The sequence below is a fragment of the Liolophura sinensis genome, chromosome 6, assembly GCF_032854445.1.
Source record: "Liolophura sinensis isolate JHLJ2023 chromosome 6, CUHK_Ljap_v2, whole genome shotgun sequence".
NCBI classification, from domain to species: domain Eukaryota; kingdom Metazoa; phylum Mollusca; class Polyplacophora; order Chitonida; family Chitonidae; genus Liolophura; species Liolophura sinensis.
In genome coordinates this window covers 42,590,524-42,608,920 of record NC_088300.1, presented here as the reverse complement: position 1 = coordinate 42,608,920, position 18,397 = coordinate 42,590,524, and the positions used below count along the sequence as shown (strand labels likewise).

Below are 18,397 nucleotides of genomic sequence, written 5' to 3'. Positions count from 1 at the left end.
TTGATTTCAGGTTTATCAGTGATAATGCCTTACCAAACTTCCCACACCCAGCCCTACAAGGAGGAAGTTACCCAAAGCTGAAGGAACTGTAAGTAAATGCATTGTAGCCCCTCAGAGTGTGGGTTATGATGGAGTCCTTGTCTTTCAGTCTGTAAGACACGTATTGCCAGCCTCAGACAGTTCCCTTGGCATTAAGCAGTTGACAGCACTCTGAAGTGGTTTGCCATGATGTTTGTTGCTGATAACCTCCCTTCCAAACAGAGCTCTCTATTTTTTTTTTATCATGTTTGGGAAAGTTCATCAGTAACTTGCCAAATGCTGGTGGTTTACTAAACCCATAAAACTGACCCATGTTGTATGGGTGAAATACATAATGTTAAACCCCAATTAAATATATAAGTATAAACTGGCAAGAAAATATGACTTTTTTTTCTTGAGATTAAAACGCTCTGTTTACCTCTGTACACTAAAAACAAAATTAGATTACCTTTTTAATTCAATTTTTCTTTTCAGGCACGCTGATTATAATCAAATTTCAGATGTCAAAGTGTTCAGTGATGATGCATTTCATATATCATTAAGAAGCATCTATGAGCTGAAAAAGGCTAGTTTTGTGGCGTTCTCATCTACCCCAGCTGTGGACAAACTGTAAGTTTAATGGATTACCGGCTCACCTGTATAAATCTTTAAACTTTAAAAGTCTGAAAAGTCTTTGAAAATGAAAATTAAATTTCCATGCCCTTAAAAAACCTTGAGAAATTAGTCATAGAAAAGTACAGAAATGTCACAGTGCATTTCATAAATACAGTTTTCTTACACTTTAACATCAGTTGTATTATTGCAGTATCTATGGCAAAACACAACTTTCATGGTTGTGATCATTTGGTGTACATGTGCAGAACAGTGGCAGACCTCAGTGTCTCCCAGAAGACTCGTTAGTCCTTGATTAGTTATGTTACATTCTGTAATTTTAAGCTCTGTACACACCATTCTGAATCATTAAATTGTGTACATTGCCAGAACGGTACCAAGTCCCCTCTGAATAAAAACTCTCTGTGGTTTGGTAAATGAAATCACATTTGTAACTTTAGGATCTGTACTCTGTCCTGCATGGTTATAGGGTTTACATTGACCTTGTTGGCAGAACGGTGATGAGGGTTCATTGAGGAGAACCAGTTTGCTGTGATCATTAAAGCTGTTAAGCTGTTAAATCCTGTAAGCAAGCTCTGTACATCGTCTTGTGCGGTTAGAGGGTCTGTCTTGGCAGATTGTTGACGAGGCTCTCCAACAAGACCCAATTGTTTCGATAGTCAAATTTTGTAACTTTAAGCTCTGTACTCATGACTAATCAGTATACAATGGCAAAGCGGTAACAAAGGGTTCTCCCGGAAGACGGACCCATTATTCCTTGGGCAGTAATTTCACATTCTGTAACTTTAAGCTCTGTGCATACTATTCCTTGATCAACAGTGTCAAGAAATAGACAGTGAAGTTTTTACAGATTTGGTTCCAGTTCTACATGTTGTTTGTTTTTTCATTTTACTTGGTGTAATGTAGCTTGTCATTTGCTTGTGAACATGACCTCATAATAAGCGTAGAAGCGAAATATTCTTGAGTACAGCATAAAACTCAAATCAAATAAACATGACTTCAAAATCTTTAAGACTGTTTTCAGGCACAACTAAAACTGTAATGATGGTTCATAACATACTTGATAACTATATACCTTGTTTGGACTGCTTTTTTTTTTGTAGTTACCTGGGTCACAACTCTATCAGCCATATTGAGGAGACAGACTACTGTGAGATGAGTTTACTGAGTGGCCTTTATCTGCAGGCCAATCAGTTGACAGAAGACACCATTCACAGTCAGGCCTTCACCTGCCTTACAGCTCTGTCAGAGTTGTGAGTTCTTATTTTACTCGGCTTACCATAGGGATTACTCTGATGAACTGTTGATTTGACTCAAGCTTTTTCATCTGTCAGTCTGTGCAAGCATTGCATTTTTTGCTTGTTAAAGTGGGGTTCTCCAGCCCCCTACAAAGGGAAACAAATCTGTAACTCTCAGAACAGCAGTGCCTGCTACCCACTTTCAATAACATAACACAAACAGGCTTCCTCTCCAGCCGCACATGGAAAGGGCTTCCAGCAACCTGCAGATGGTCTTGGAGAGCCCTGTTTCCTCCAACCTTATAAGTGAAATATTCTTAAGACACAATCAAATAAATAAATAAGCAAATAGCATAGCAAGTAGCCATGAATACTCATATATAGCTGGCATTCTCGTTCAAGTAGGTAGAGGGCACTGCCTTTTTATGAGATATAATATATTTATATAAGTATAGTATTTATAAGATTTACTTCCCTTCTTAGGTAGCTCAAGAAACCCATTGGGGTCTTGCAGGCAACCAGTTGTACAGTATACAGCAAAAATCTTGTTTTCTTTTAAGTAATCAATCCTGTATATGCATGAGTGACATGTGTATGGCCGTGTCTTAGTTGATGTCTTGTTTTAGGCAAATCAAGTTGTAAATCACCATTACAACAGGAAGACAGTTTCCTGTTTGGAGCGTGTCTGCCAAACCCAACTGGTTTTAGAAGAGTTGTGGCCCGTCAGCTTTTACCCACTTATGCATTATTCACTTCAATACTTTCCTAATACATGAGATTTGACTGTGGTACACCGATTGTGATCTCGCTAGTGATGTGCACTATTTAGAGATTGTAGAAATGAATTTTTTTTTCTTTTTGACTTTCCGGTTTCCTCCACCTTTATATAAACTTTACATATAAAACATTTGATGCAAACACATATATACCTATTTCTGACTTAATGGGAGGTTGTTAATTGCAGGAATTTGGGGTCCAATCTGCTGCAGTATGTTCCCGATGCCCTCCAGCATGGTAACCGCCTGCCCTCCATTGCCACACTTCTGTTACAGTCCAACAAACTGACCTTCCTGGAGGCTGGGGTGTTCTCAAACCTCACCACCCTGAAATCTCTGTACGTCTGTGTGTTCTCCTTACTTTACAAAGTCTTGATGTTGTAGAACAATTTGTAGATTTTTACCTGTAGTTTGCCGATTTTTTATATTTTCCCTTTCACTGGTTAACGTCCCTAAATAAACTTATATAATAAATTCAGATAAAGTTTTTCAAATGTTGTCATGAATTATTTGACCAGTGTATTAAGGTTTATTTTCTGTATGAATTCTTTATAAATTTTCCTTTATTATCACAATGGCTAATGTTGGCTACAAACTTGTACGTTTACATTTTAGCTGCAGTTTTCAAAAGTGAAACTTTATCTTGACACAGCTTCAGCACATGTCCATTATCGAGGACAAGGTGACATAATGTTTACTCTAGCTCTCTAATGTTGAAGGTATTTTCCGTATGATTGTCTAAGCAGTAGCCTATGACAGATAAAATTGTGGACTTCAGCAATGAAGGCCCAAGTGATAAATATAGTTTTCTTGGTAATTTGACATACCGGAAGAATATTTCTTCCAATGCATGAACTGTTCATATAGCAGGCCAACTATATCATTTACAAGGAACTCCAGCGACCATGTTTCCAGAGTGGTTGAGCTGGTGATTTTGACCCCATTTAATTGTTTACAAAATTGCAGTAGCATTATTGTGCAACTAGATTCATGCTCAGTTCTGAATTATTCGATGAAATGTCGTTAAAATAATCAAATGTGATAGTTTTTAGAAAGCTTGAGTATCCTGCTTTCGATTAAATTAGGTTTTAGGCAGGTGCTGTCTTGTCCTTTAACTCATGTCTCTTAACTTAAGTTAGACATTATGCTATGAACTGTAGTTTTCCACATGCAGTGCAGATGATATTTTATGCAGCTGATATTTTTTGTAAATGTTAAAGCTGCACCTTTCACTTTCCGTTTGGTGGTGGTATATTTACCCCATTTATCCTAACCAAAAACCTTACTGTTGTTGAATAAGTGAAAAATCCTTTAAAATGTTGCATGAATATATCAAATAAGATAACTATTTACAGATTTTTTTGCCTTCTAGATCGGGTACGTGTACATACCAGTGTTATGATAGCTGCATCTATATTCATTTGGTCCTGCTAATAATGATACTCTAATGGACTAAAATTGCTTTATTTTGCAGAGATGTGGCAAACAATGCGATCGTTGTTGTTGAAGAAGGAGCTTTTCCAGAAGACATTGCCATGATGTAATATTACATTTTAGTCATGTTTTGTAATAAACTGGCAATGTATCCTTTTAATCATCCAGCAACAATCAGAAATTTTAGCTCTCATGAATTTAGTTCTTCGCTGAAAATATAAGAATTGTTTTTAATAGTTTGATTTGTTGTCTTCTCTGTAGAACTCTCTAGATTCATCAGCCAATTCAGATTCAATGTCTTCAGTTGTTGTCACAATACAAATGTTATAAGATAAATGAATTAGACATCAGCAGTGCGTGAAGCAGTATGCATCTGTAGAGCAGCTAATGATTCATTGTCCCGCAATATCACCATTTTCCAGAAACCTGAATAGCAACGAATTCAACTTCATGCAGGATAATGTCTTTGGAAATCTCTCAAGCCTGCAAATACTTGGGTTAAGAGACAACCGGATTGATCACATTCCTCTTCCAGCCTTCCATGGCTGTACCAGCCTGACTGCCTTGTGAGTATACGTTACTCTAGTCACCATGAGCTAAAATGTCGCCTTACAACATTTCCTATATTTTTATCTTGTCATTGTTAAAACTGACTTTATTAAGCCTTACATTGACGTTGAATAAATCATTTCCTTTCCCCTCGGTCATTTATAAAGTTAGTAAGTGTTAAATGTCATTTGTATTGCATCTCCATGTCATGTGTACTCAAAGCAAACCTGTTTCAGCATTAAATAGAAAAGATTCTTCTGGCATGGGTTGAGTGATATATATTACCAGTATAATTTCTCATATTTATTCATATTTTTGATTTTTGTGGATTGAATTATTTTGACATACATACATGAATATATGAATGAAGTTGCTTATTTGTCTGTATATGTTTAGTCCAAAGTTGTTTTCTTGCAACAAGAAGTTAGTCAACCAGATCTACTAATGTATTAATCCGAAACAATACACCTTGGCCCAGTTGTTGAAAAGTGTATTATTTAGCAGTTATAAGCCTGGTATTAACTTTAGTATGGATTAAAGTCCAGTTAACTTTTAAAACATAAAACCATTAGTTTTACTCTATGTTTGCCTGATTCCCAGGAACCTGGCTCATAACCAGATCCCTCGGATTCTGAAGACACATCTGAAGGACTGCCCTTTGACCTCTGCCCTCCGTCTCCGTGGAAACGAGATTGCATACATAGAGGATGGGGCATTAGCGCATCTGACATCCGTCCAGCATCTGTGAGTCAGCCCATTAGCTTATCTCTGCACATTTTGTATTGATACCTCATTACATCCATCCATATAGATATCAATGTGAAGGTGATTAAAGGTTCAGATTTGTTTTTCCGAAGTGATGGATGAGTTATTGTACATCAGATTCTTGGACTGCAGATCCGGGATAAAATCTCATGGCCTACTCTCAAAGACATAATGTGTTAAATTTAACAGAAAGACACCCAGGCAGACAGAAGAGATCTTATGTTAAATATTGCACACATACTTTGGTAAATCCCCATAAAGATTACATTAGACTAACAGGATATTAAGTTGAATGTGACACAATTTTATGCTATAGTATCAAAATACATTCTAACATCACTCAGACAATAGAGATTCTGTTAAAATTAATAGTTCATTTTTTGACTGGAAGACCTTAAAATCAGCCATCTTTGCACTTTTTTGAATATCCCCTTATGACATTTTTGAACGTCATAAGGGCATATAGGCCAGGTGTTTGTCGGCCTTGGGGTCATTACACTTTAATTGGATGGGGTGTCATGTCTGGTCTCTTTTGCATGTCATTCCCATGAGGCAGCATGATACATGCGAATATGTTGACATTAGTACATGGCCTGCTACAATTGTGATGATTCAGATAGAATCAAAATAATGTTAAAACATTGCAGAGAAAGTAACGTTCTACTCATCACTTTAATTGTTAAATGTATCAGTTGTTCATTTGTTAAGGTGCTCATTTTTAAGGTCATGTTTAATTAGTGCTCATCTGTGTGATCAAATGTTAACAGAACCCTTAATGACAACGCGCTGACCCAGTTACCTCTTGGTGGAGACTTCCATGACCTGTCCATAGGCCAGAGCTTTTCCCTCAGCAACAACCGTCTTACTTCATTGCCTATGGGTGTCTTCAAAGATCTCTCTGTTGGCATCAACATGTGAGTGTTTTGTAAAGTGTCAGCTTTACAGAGGCTGAGTCACAACATCAGCAGTGAACATATACTATACATGCCGTATTGTCAGCTTGCTGCAAAGTCATGTCTGCAAAACAGCCAGACAAAACTTTTCTGTTTTTTGTTCTGGATATTTGAATTTTAGATCGCCTATTTGTAGTTTACATCAGTATTGAGTGTTGATTATTTATTTGTACATGTGCATATGGTTACATTATTATTTCCTGCATATATAAATCCATAGAGTAGGTAGGTACGGAAAATCAGGGCTACATTAAAATGTTTGTGTGTAAATATACTGGTGAAAACGTTTTCAGTGTAGCATTAATTAAACAACATTCAAAGAAATGGTGTCTTTTGGAAGAGCTATATCTATGTATATACTTCATAATTAATGTGCAGTACTAATTGTTTGTGGATTTGTTTTCAGGGATTTGAGTGGCAATAAAATTTCTGAGATAAAAAGTGGAGCTTTTGAGAATGTTAACGTGGGGAGAACACTGTTATTTTCCAACAACCCCCTTCGGTCTCTGTCCAGCTACTCCTTCAACGTGACATCTTCTGAGTACCTGATGTTGAATGGCCTACAACTGAGTGGTCTCCCTTCACATGCATTCTATGATGTCACAGTGTCCCAGAACTTTGACCTTCAAGACAATAGTATCGGAACCATCCACCCAAATGCATTCTACTCTGTGTCTGTAGGTGACAGTTTGTAAGTGAATTTCCCCTGTATGTGTTAAAGGTACATTATAAAATCCTGGACCGCTTCCACAAAGCCATTTCTAACTTAATTCAAAATTTGAAACCTCTTCACAATGCATAAGCTTTGTTACTTGAACTTGATATGTGGACACATTTGTCTTTAAACAGTAATGGTGAGGTGGACAAAATTTTAATTTTTAAAGCCAGAAAATAAACTGTAAGATTCTATTTCACATTTTTGAAACGGTTTTGTGGAATTGTCCCCCTGGATCTTTACCAAAGACTTTTTCTGGCACACCCTGGCTTAGTAACCGTGACTCACATTTCAGACCCGTAGGCTTTGACCATTAAGATTGTGAGTTTGAATCAAGCTCTTATAGCTAAGCTTTGACCTTCCATCTGACCTTTGATCATATAAGTGAAATATTCCTGAGTTCAGCATGAAACAGCGATCAGAAAGATGAAGAAAAACCGTTGGTTTTTTTATTTGTGGTAGAGGTTCTTCCTGTGTTCAGTACATGTACAACTTGTAATTTTCCTTCAATCTTTTTTTTTCTCTTTTCATACCTTGATATCAATAATACATTCATCAATAAATTTTCAGTATCCATGGTAGTATAACTTAGAATGGTAACCTTGTGTAAGTGAATCTGTTTTCTCAGCCACAGTTGTCTAGACTTCCATGTTTTACCCATCATGCAGGCTTCTACAGAATAATGAACTGGTTGAGTTAGACGGTCAGGTGTTTGGGGGCGGGGCCTCTGTGGATAATTTACATCTGGAACATAACAACCTGAGTACTCTGTCTGGGGACAACCTTGCTGGTGTTTCTATCAACAGCATTTACTTGAGTGACAATATCCTGCAGACTTTCCCTGGTGATGCGCTGTCAGCACAGAACCTACACATGATGTAAGAATCCAGTCATTAAAGTAGATTTGTATAAACAGAAGTAGCTTGATAGCATTTTAATTATGTGGCCAGAATTGTTGCTGTTGTTGCAATATAAAAGTGGATTGTTTGTAAAGCGTAAAGGCAGTTGAGCCATAACTTTGTGTAGCTTCATTATTCAGCCTAGTACTTGTATGGATAAGAGTGCTTGTATTGTAACTCACTAAAGGTTGCTGTTTACTCATGCCACTCCAGTTTCCTCCACCCATAAAATTACCTGATATCATATAAGTGAAAAATTCTTGAGTATGACGTTAAGCAACAGTTAAATGAATACACAGATGAGATTCTGTACAAGTGACCCTGTGTTTATAGCGACCTTGTCCGTAACAACATAGTGGACATACCCGCAGGATCCTTCTCCGGCCAGACGTCCATGGTAACGCTGAAGCTCTCAGAGAACAAAGTGAGCCAACTACCCGCTGGACTTCTGTCTCCCCTCACATCACTCAAAAACCTGTAAGTAAAATTAATCCTGGATAGTAACCTGATTGAACAAGTATTTTATGTCAATAAGCTAGCTACGTGTAGTTGATGTTTCATTGCTTTTGTTTTGGAAAGTTTTGTTGATATATGAACTTAATATAGCTAAGAGATTTAACTTCCCTGATATTATTATTAGTTCAATAAGCTACAAGGAGTGTGACTGTAACAGGCATGACAGGTGTTTGCCAAATCAAGATGAATGCTTGAACCCTGCCATCGCAAGTTAAACTGTGATGACTGATTTGGTGTGGAAGTTGGTGATGTTGATACACCTGGTGAAGAGTGATGGTTAACTAGGGCGTTCCACTTTTCTCAACTCAAAAGTCTCATTGCTATTGTATAATTGACAAATTCTGCAGTATGGCTATAAACACCAATCAAGTAACCTGATATAATCATATCTGCCAATCATGACATTAGCCCATTTTACTTTACACCAGTCCCATGGAAAACTTCTCAGAGGTATTTGTACCTGAAATATTTTAGTATATTCACAGGTAAACTGTATATAATGTTTTCTGTTCTTAATATATATAGTACGGTTATTCCACTTAGAACATCCATAGGAAGAAACAACGAATCAATAAATTAATAATATTATTGCAGGTATTTGGATAACAATGAGCTGACCTTCATTGAGGAAGGGGCCTTTGATGGACTTGATCAACTGAAGGTGTTACATCTCCAGCAGAACTCCATCGACTATTTTCCCCGACTTCCTGCACTGTCAAACCTAGCCACCATCAAACTCAACAACAACAACCTGGGCACATTTGGATACTTGGCGTTCAGCGATCTCAACATGAAAACTATATCCTCAGTGTAAGCTCTTAATTTGGATCCTTTGACATGTCACCTTATTAATTCAAGGAGTTCATTTCCCTGTTTAGGTTTCTCACACATATGTGTAATACGTATATTCTATTGTTACAGTTTCTTGTCTAGCAACCCTCTGGAATGTGAATGTAACACAGTCTGCAGTTTCCATGTGTAACATGTATATTCTGAGGTTAAATCTCGGTGTCTAGCAACCCTCTGGAGTGTGAATGTAACACAGTCTACAGTCTCCATGTGTAATATAGATATTCTATTGTTACAGTTTCTTGTCTAGCAACCCTATGGAGTGTGAATGTAACACAGTCTGCAGTCTCCATGTGTAACATGTATATTCTGAGGTTAAATCTCGGTGTCTAGCAACCCTCTGGAGTGTGAATGTAACACAGTCTACAGTCTCCATGTGTAATATAGATATTCTATTGTTACAGTTTCTTGTCTAGCAACCCTATGGAGTGTGAATGTAACACAGTCTGCAGTCTCCATGTGTAACATGTATATTCTGAGGTTAAATCTCGGTGTCTAGCAACCCTCTGGAGTGTGACTGTAACACATTCTACAGTCTCCATGTGTAGTATATATATTCTAATGTTACAGCTCCTTGTCTAACAACCCTCTGGAGTGTGACTGTAACACAGTCTACAGTCTTCATGCAGTAGCAGACGATGTGACTGGTGGTGTGTGCTCAAACCCTTCTCAAACCAATGGATATACGTTTGACAAATCTGAGAAAGGGTCCTCAGAATACTACACCAAAGTGGACCTTACTCATTTCCTCTGCAGTAAGTTGGCTTTGCAAGTTTAGTTTCCTTCTTCCCTAAAACCTGGCTGCCGTGAATGAGTGAATGGTTTGAAAGAATGATTGAATGAAGGAATGATTCCCTTATTTAAACACGATAACTCAGTTTGCTCTGCGCAGATGTCTTGGGTAATAATACTTGATTAAGTATAAAACACCAAGTACAATTCAATTTTTTAAAACATGAGAACATCGATAGTACATCACTACATGCATCAGCTGGAATCATAAATATATAGATATATTCAAATTTACTGGTTGAAACCATTTTTCAATTATCATGAACTCAAGGCAGAAAGTGATGGTGCTGTTTTGATTTTGCATTGTAAACTGACTGTGTCGTGAAACAAGAAGCAAATGAACAAATAAATCAAGGATATATGGGTAAGTACTTAACAGAAAAGTTACCAGTGCATGTCTGACTGTACCATTGTGACTGTTTATTGTTACAGGTGGTTATAACCTGACAGCCTCCACACCTGATGTCTATCAGATTCAGCTGGATTGGAAGCGCCCACCTACTCAGTATGTGGTCTTGTCCAAGAAGCCAGCTGACTTTGCCTCAGCAGAGGGCCTTAACTCCGGACCATGGTGAGTGTTCGAGAGAAAAGCTCAGGTCTATGTTTTCAGTGAGCTGATCACACTTGTGTGCATCTAAATACACCAAGACGTGATGGCCAAAGTGACATTGTTATGGTTATTTGCAATTTACACTTTAGTGCTCAACTTTGGTCCAAAAGCGTAATCCCAAATATTGACAATGCTTGTGGTCTGTCGGTACCTGCAGATGGTCGTGAGTTTCGCCCGGGTTCTGCCTGGTTTCCTCCCAACATAATGCTGGCCGCTGTCGTATAAGTGGAATATTCTTGAGTACAGCATAAAACACCAATCAAATAAATAAAATAAATAAAGTTGGCACTCTGGTTTCCTCCATCACTAAAGCTGCCTGACCTCGTAAAAATGAAAAATACTTGAGTAACTCATTAAACAACAATCAAGTAAATAAATACCAGTCACATTTCACATGGTATTTTGTCCTGTCAGGTACTACCTGCTCAGTATGAAAAATACATGAGTAACTCATTAAACAACAATCAAGTAAATAAATAAATGTCACATTTCACATGGTATTTTGTCCTGTTAGGTACTACCTGCTCAGTATGAAAAATACATGAGTAACTCATTAAACAACAATCAAGTAAATAAATACCTGTCACATTTCACATGGTATTTTGTCCTGTCAGGTACTACCTGCTCAGTATGAAAAATACATGAGTAACTCATTAAACAACAATCAAGTAAATAAATACCTGTCACATTTCACATGGTATTTTGTCCTGTCAGGTACTACCTGCTCAGCTGCAGCAGGACAGGTGGAAGCTCCCTTACAGCCAATGTGACTGACTCTACAGGAAACACAGACAATCTGACACACCTGTTCACTGAGGTGGACGGAGTTGATCCTGGCATTGATTACAGGTGTACTGTACAACTGGAAATCACCACCACCAGCTCACCTAGTTCACCTGTCTTCATCACTACTCTGGTAGCTGCAGGTGAAGTGTTTTCTTGTTGAGTATAAATGTGATTGTGCAACAGGAAATCATTGCCACCAGCACATAAGACCAGTTTGCATTATCAGTGTGGTAGCTACAGCTCAATTCTGTACTCACTGATTATAGGTGTAGCATACAGTACAGCTCTGCTCAAAGTCAAAATCATACTGAGAACTATAGCTCAAGGTATGAGTCCCACATTGTGCGCAAGAATCAAGTCAGCCAAGTGTTAATGGCCACAGACCCCCATTTATTTTCCATAAGCTACAATGTTAACGTTTAGAGCTGTAGCTCAGCGCCAAACATTCCGTGGCCAATAAGCTTTGGTGTATACCTGGCCCAGCCTGTGAGAAAGAAGCCATAAAAATCTTGACATAGGTTGACCGTCAAAATCTGGACCTTTCTATGCCAGCAGCTGGGAGGGGTGCCTAGCAATGCCAAGGGGACGTCATTCGCAGCCTCATCACCACCTATCTCCTTGTGTCCTCTCGGCCAGAACTTCAAACTTTCACCAGTAAAACTCATACCTGCCCAAAGCTTGGACAATTTCCAGCATTTTGATATCAAGCATGCACCTGTACACCAAAAACGGCAGGCTGGCAGCAAAAAAAGACTTTACGCCCTAAAATACACAGAATTACATTCGACCCTCTCAAAAAACAGAACTTGTAATGGGGGTCTGTGTCCTAATGTAGGCCAGGATTTAGTCTGGCAGCTTGCATATGCACTGAGTGGTGTTTACAACATCACCGGTTTAATTGTGTGTTTTGTTTTCCTATATTATTCCTGTCGAATTATGCTTGATTTTTTTAATATTTCCTGGGGGTATACTTGGCCTAGTGGTTAGCTTGCTGGTGCAGCACAGTGACCCAGAACTCTCACCAATGCAATCTGAGTGAGTTAAAGTCCAGCTCTTGTTGGGCTTCCACTGTGGTCACCAGTGTTTCCAGATACATAGCTGTGGGTTTCCCCTGGGCTCTGCCCAGGTTATTCCCTTCATAATGCTGTCTGCCGTTGTGTAGGTGAAATATTCTTGAGGCATAAAACTCTGATCAGGTAAATAAAAAAATGAATGAATCAGATAATCTTTAGGGACAGCAGACTTTCACAGAGAATACAGTTGCTGAGTGAGTATGGTCTTGAGCTTAACTGGAACAGAAATCCTACATGTTCTAATAACATTGAATTTTAAGAATAAAGGACCCTACTTATCACTATGTAACTAACTTATCCCACTCCTCTTTCAGCGAATGTCAGTGCAGGACAAGCAGGGGACATTGATCTCGAAGTCGCATACTACGACTTCAGTTCTAGTCACTCAGACTTCACAGGTTTGGGATACGTACCTGTTAGCCAGCCCAGCTACGTGGCCAGCCCTTATGGTGCATGGCTGTCCCTGTCCAGCTCTCCCACTTCAGACTCGTTCTCTGATTGGTTCAGAGAGAGATCTTCTGATAACCACTACTATAACAGCACACTAACACTGACCTATCAGAGTGACTCCCACCACAGGTAACTATGGCAACCTCTCATAATAACTTTCTGCACACTTACATCAGTCTGATTCACTTAATGATGTGTGAAACAGAATATAATTTCAGGTACACATCAGATGAATGACCATTAAACACTGTCGAGGAAAGTACTTCATTGGCAACTTTGGGTTCTACAGGAGCCTTTTCTGACCACATTGGGACCATTGACATAACATCAGCCGTACTGCTTAACACACACAGACTGCTTGACTTCATCATTCAGAATGCAATGCATATAGCTGTATTGTTAACTATAACTGTATTGACCAAATGGGCCTTAAAATGAATTATTTCAAGCAATCAATACAGATGGGGCATCACTGGTGCCCTCTGAGTCCCAATAAACCACTGTAGAATCTGGTGTTTTGAAAGCATTTTACTCGCTTTGAAAACTCTTTAAAAAAATCAAACTATTTTCCTGAATAGTGTTTGATTATGTTTATGTCAGATATACACTTCATTTTAATGTTTTCTATGCCTTAAAATTTTGCAAATATTTCAGATCATTTCATCCTGACATATTAAACTACCTTTATTGACAACAATAAATAAGCTCAACAAGCATTTGCATTTAATATACATTAGATCAGACAAAACCTTCAGAACCACACCTTTAAACATGAGCATATATTTATATCTAGTTTTACAACGTAGACATACCTGTATATAATCCGTGGTTCAGTGTTAATGTGTTTTTTGCCCAGATTTTGGTCTGGTTCTTTCTTTCCCCTGGATGGGCTGGGCTATGATGCCGAAGGACAGAGGGATTGTTCTGCCCAGCTTCATAACTTTGGGTGAGTGCCTGGAGATTCTGTAGGTGGGACTAGCTGACTTCATAAATATTTACATATATCAGATTTATAACTATTGGCTGTAGAGGAAATGAACTGCATGTTTTTCATCTTTAAAAGTGCAGCCCGACGTCTTTCAGACTAGAAGAAATTTCGTTTTCTGCAGTACTTTGTTAATGTACAGTATTGCATCAGAAAGGCATATGTTTAGTTAGGCCTCAGTTTTTCATGAAAATTAAGAATGTAACCATTGAATCTCAGACTGAATGCGAAGTTGATCACAGATTATCTGAAAGATGTATCTTGTAATATTCTGTAATCGGCTGTTATTTTAGGTTTACATCTGCTGTTCGAAGCAGCCTAAAGTACCAGGGTAATGAGGTGATCACCATTGGAGGTGGAGAGGAGTTGTGGCTGTTTATCAACAAAGTACTTGTCCTAGAGGTGCTAACATCAGGGGACACAACTCCGTCCTGTCAGAGAATTGATCTGTCTCAGGCAGCAGGTACTGTGTTATACTGAGCCATTACTCTCCCTTTGTTCTATGGTCTATCCACATGCATAGTTGATGTAGAAATTCACCTTTAAGAGTTTACTGATGATGACATTGATAAATATCAACTGGTTGAGGGAGTTTCTGAGTTTTTTTACTTTTATTCTTAGCACTTTCCTTGTTACATGTTAATAAGTTAAGAAACAAAGCATAGTTTGCAATGCTATCAGAACGTCTGCTTGTACTTGTTTAGGTGGGGGCACTGTGACACCTGAGCATGGGATTGTGGTATGAGGGGCCTCTGTGGGACTGTCAGCTAGTGTGTACATTTAACTGTGCTTGTTGTTTAGGTGGGGGCACTGTGACACCTGAGCATGGGATTGTGGTATGAGGGGCCTCTGTGGGACTGTCAGCTAGTGTGTACATTTAACTGTGCTTGTTGTTTAGGTAGAGGCACTGTGACACCTGAACAGGGGACTGTGGTGTGAGGGACTGTCAGCTAGTGTGTACATGTAACTGTGCTAGTTGTTTAGGTGGAGGCACTGTGACACCTGGGCAGGGGACTGTGGTAGGCAGGGCCTCTGTGGGACTGTCAGCTAGTGTGTACCTTTAACTGTGCTTGTTGTTTAGGTGGAGGCACTGTGACACCTGAGCAGGGGACTGTGGTAGGGATGACCTGTGTGGAACTGTCAGCTAGTGTGTCCCTGTAACTGTGTTTGTTGTTTTGGTTTAGGCACTGTGACACCTGAAGAGGGGACTGTGGTAGACGGAACCTGTGTGGGACTGTCATCTAGTGTGTACCTTTAACTGTGCTTGTTGTTTTGGTGGAGGCACTGTGACACCTGGGCAGTCGACTTTGGTAGGAGGGCCCTGTATGGGACTGTCAGCTAGTGTGTACATGTAACTGTGTTTGTTGTTTAGGTGGAGGCACTGTGACACCTGAAGAGGGGACTGTGGTAGGCGGAACCTGTGTGGGACTGTCATCTAGTGTGTCCCTGTAACTGTGCTTGTTGTTTTGGTGGAAGCACTGTGACACCTGGGTAGTCGACTGTTATAGGAGGGGCCTGTGTGGGACTGTCATCTAGTGTGTCCCTGTGACTGTGTTTGTTGTTTTGGTGGAGGCACTGTGACACAGTGCTTCCACCTGAACAACAAGGAATGACCTGTGTGGGACTGTCATCTAGTGTGTCCCTGTAACTGTGCTTGTTGTTAGGTGGAGGCACTGTGACACCTGGGCAGTCGACTGTGGTAGGAGGGGCTTGTGTGGGACTGTCAGGTAGTGTGTATCTGTAACTGTGCTTGTTGTTTAGGTAGAGGCACTGTGACACCTGAGCAGGGGACTGTGGTAGAGATGACCTGTGTGGGACTGTCAGCTAGTGTGTATCTGTAACTGTGCTTGTTGTTTAGGTGGAGGCACTGTGACACCTGAAGAGGGGACTGTGGTAGACGGAACCTGTGTGGGACTGTCATCTAGTGTGTACCTTTAACTGTGCTTGTTGTTTTGGTGGAGGCACTGTGACACCTGGGCAGTCGACTTTGGTAGGAGGGCCCTGTGTGGGACTGTCAGCTAGTGTGTCCCTGTAACTGTGTTTGTTGTTTTGGTTTAGGCACTGTGACACCTGAAGAGGGGACTGTGGTAGGGATGACCTGTGTGGGACTGTCATCTAGTGTGTATCTGTAACTGTGCTTGTTGTTTTGGTGGAGGCACTGTGACACCTGAAGAGGGGACTGTGGTAGACGGAACCTGTGTGGGACTGTCAGCTAGTGTGTACATGTAACTGTGTTTGTTGTTCAGGTGGAGGCGCTGTGACACCTGAAGAGGGGACTGTGGTAGGAGGATCCTGTGTGGGACTGTCATCTAGTGTGTACATGTAACTGTGATTGTTGTTTAGGTGGAGGCACTGTGACACCTGAACAGGGGACTGTGGTAGGCAGAACCTGTGTGGGACTGTCAGGTATTGTGTCCCTCTGACTGTGTTTGTTGTTTAGGTGGAGGCACTGTGACACCTGAACAGGGGACTGTGGTAGGAGGATCCTGTGTGGGACTGTCAGCTCGCAGCTCAGCCAGTGTGTACCTGGACCTTACAGTGAGTACTTCGGTGACTGAAGGCCTGCTAAGGTTGTAGTATTTCACTGTTACTTATTTCACACTACCCTGTACTATACCCTGTTACCTGATGTGAAGTGGATAAACTGCATAGGAAAAATGTTCCAAATACACCAGCGTACATACATATAGTGTCAGTGGCATAAACAGTGCTGATATCTCACATGCAGAAACCAATTAACCAATCAAAATTTACCTAAGGCATTTCTTTAACCAGGCGAGTGATGGTGGTGGTGTCTTCCAAATTTTATAGTGATTAGGCTATCTGCAGGTCAAAGGCCAATACAAGACAGGCGTGGTCATACCAGACTCGAGCATGCTAAATTTGCAATTCTTTGCAAAATTGCATGTAATCAGGAATCTGGTGTTTCTGTATCAATGTGTTAGCACAGCTAACATTGCAATGTGGGTGGTATGAAGGTAAAGTTGTTGTATGTAACAGCTGACACATTCGTTATGATCAACGTTGAGTGTCTGTTATGATTGACGTTGAGTGTCTGTTATGATCGACGTGGAGTGTCTGTTATGATCGACATTGAGCGTCTGTTACGTCTTTCAGGTGGGAGAAGCGTATCATTTTGATTTGTTCCACACCGAGCGTTTAAGGTGTAGCTCAAGCCTGCTGTTGGAGACAGAAGGAGTAGCATTCAGTTCCCCTGGAGACGCTCCACCCATTGATTACCTGATTGACACACCTGAGGATTTACACCTGGATGGGATCCTGGAGACAGTCACACTCACTGACCCCTTCTCTGTCGGCCCCACCTACACTGTGGACATTCTGAGGGGTAAAGATTTAATTACATTCAGAGACTCTCCAGGTTATACCTGTTTTAAATAAACTCTTCAAACTGTTAAGGGATTTAATGTGTGTTTAATATGTAAGTTAGGATGTGAAGCAATTTTATCTAAAAGATGCCTGTATATGTTTCAAAAGGTTGGGCATCTTTCCATTCGTAGAATTTTGATTTTCATTTTTATTTAACTCCCAGCATTTCCAATTCGAATTTCACAACATTTTGTGGTTGTGCCATGGTTAAAGCCATGTCCTACCTCCTGATCTGCTTGATATTATAATCAAAGTACAGGCACGTGAAAGAAGTTAAGTCAAAGATGTACCAAAATTAGGGCTTCTACACGTATTGCTGTGTCAAAATATGAGAAATTTAAAAGAATAGACAACAGGTGATTTAACCGTAGTTATTTGCAATATCTCGGTTATGCAACATTACAGGAATAAATAGATGTGCTTTTTTATCTTTTTGCGAGATACTTTGTCGATGGATGTATACATTTGGGCTAGCAGACGTGGGATAAAGTGGGACAAAAACATGTAACTGGTGGGTCAAAGTGTAAAATATTACATGTCCTGAGTTTTGATCTGAAGGTCATGAATCGTCTCACTTTCCAATACTATTATAGGTAATGAGGCCAGGCATTTCAGTCTGAAGGATGACACGCCTAGTAACATTGCGGCTGGTGTAGCTCCTCCCACCCCACCTGTCAATTATACCACCGTGTCCGGGTTTAACGTGTCCTATGTAGGTATGTACATGTGATACTGACATCTGATTATTGTCTGCCCTGAACGGGATCCGGTTTCCTTTGCTGCCAAACTAAATTGTTAACAAGTGAAATTTCACGAGGAAAGGTTCTTTTAATCTTGTAAGGTTCAATCGTTACCGTATCTAAAGTGTTAAAAGTTTGCCTGTATCTGTATTTTCCTCCATGCGTAAAACTGGCTGTGGTAAAACTTATAATGAATAAAGTTTTGAGTATGTTGTTAACCAGCAACCAA

General features: G+C 39.8%; 1 protein-coding gene across 1 annotated transcript in view; it reads left to right on the top strand.

Annotated features, from left to right (window-relative positions):
- The window catches only part of LOC135467232 (uncharacterized), a 55,054-nt gene that overhangs the window by 14,001 nt on the left and 22,656 nt on the right, over positions 1-18,397 (top strand). The window contains exons 14-34 of the mRNA XM_064744996.1: positions 11-88; positions 514-648; positions 1,755-1,904; positions 2,854-3,003; positions 4,140-4,205; positions 4,522-4,665; positions 5,249-5,392; positions 6,181-6,327; positions 6,773-7,057; positions 7,750-7,959; positions 8,314-8,457; positions 9,091-9,306; positions 9,916-10,100; positions 10,570-10,708; positions 11,462-11,673; positions 12,921-13,185; positions 13,913-14,002; positions 14,335-14,504; positions 16,482-16,579; positions 17,159-17,387; positions 18,022-18,154. Coding sequence (XP_064601066.1) covers positions 11-88; positions 514-648; positions 1,755-1,904; positions 2,854-3,003; positions 4,140-4,205; positions 4,522-4,665; positions 5,249-5,392; positions 6,181-6,327; positions 6,773-7,057; positions 7,750-7,959; positions 8,314-8,457; positions 9,091-9,306; positions 9,916-10,100; positions 10,570-10,708; positions 11,462-11,673; positions 12,921-13,185; positions 13,913-14,002; positions 14,335-14,504; positions 16,482-16,579; positions 17,159-17,387; positions 18,022-18,154 — 3,390 coding nt within the window. The remainder of the gene's footprint in view (positions 1-10; positions 89-513; positions 649-1,754; positions 1,905-2,853; positions 3,004-4,139; positions 4,206-4,521; positions 4,666-5,248; positions 5,393-6,180; positions 6,328-6,772; positions 7,058-7,749; positions 7,960-8,313; positions 8,458-9,090; positions 9,307-9,915; positions 10,101-10,569; positions 10,709-11,461; positions 11,674-12,920; positions 13,186-13,912; positions 14,003-14,334; positions 14,505-16,481; positions 16,580-17,158; positions 17,388-18,021; positions 18,155-18,397) is intronic.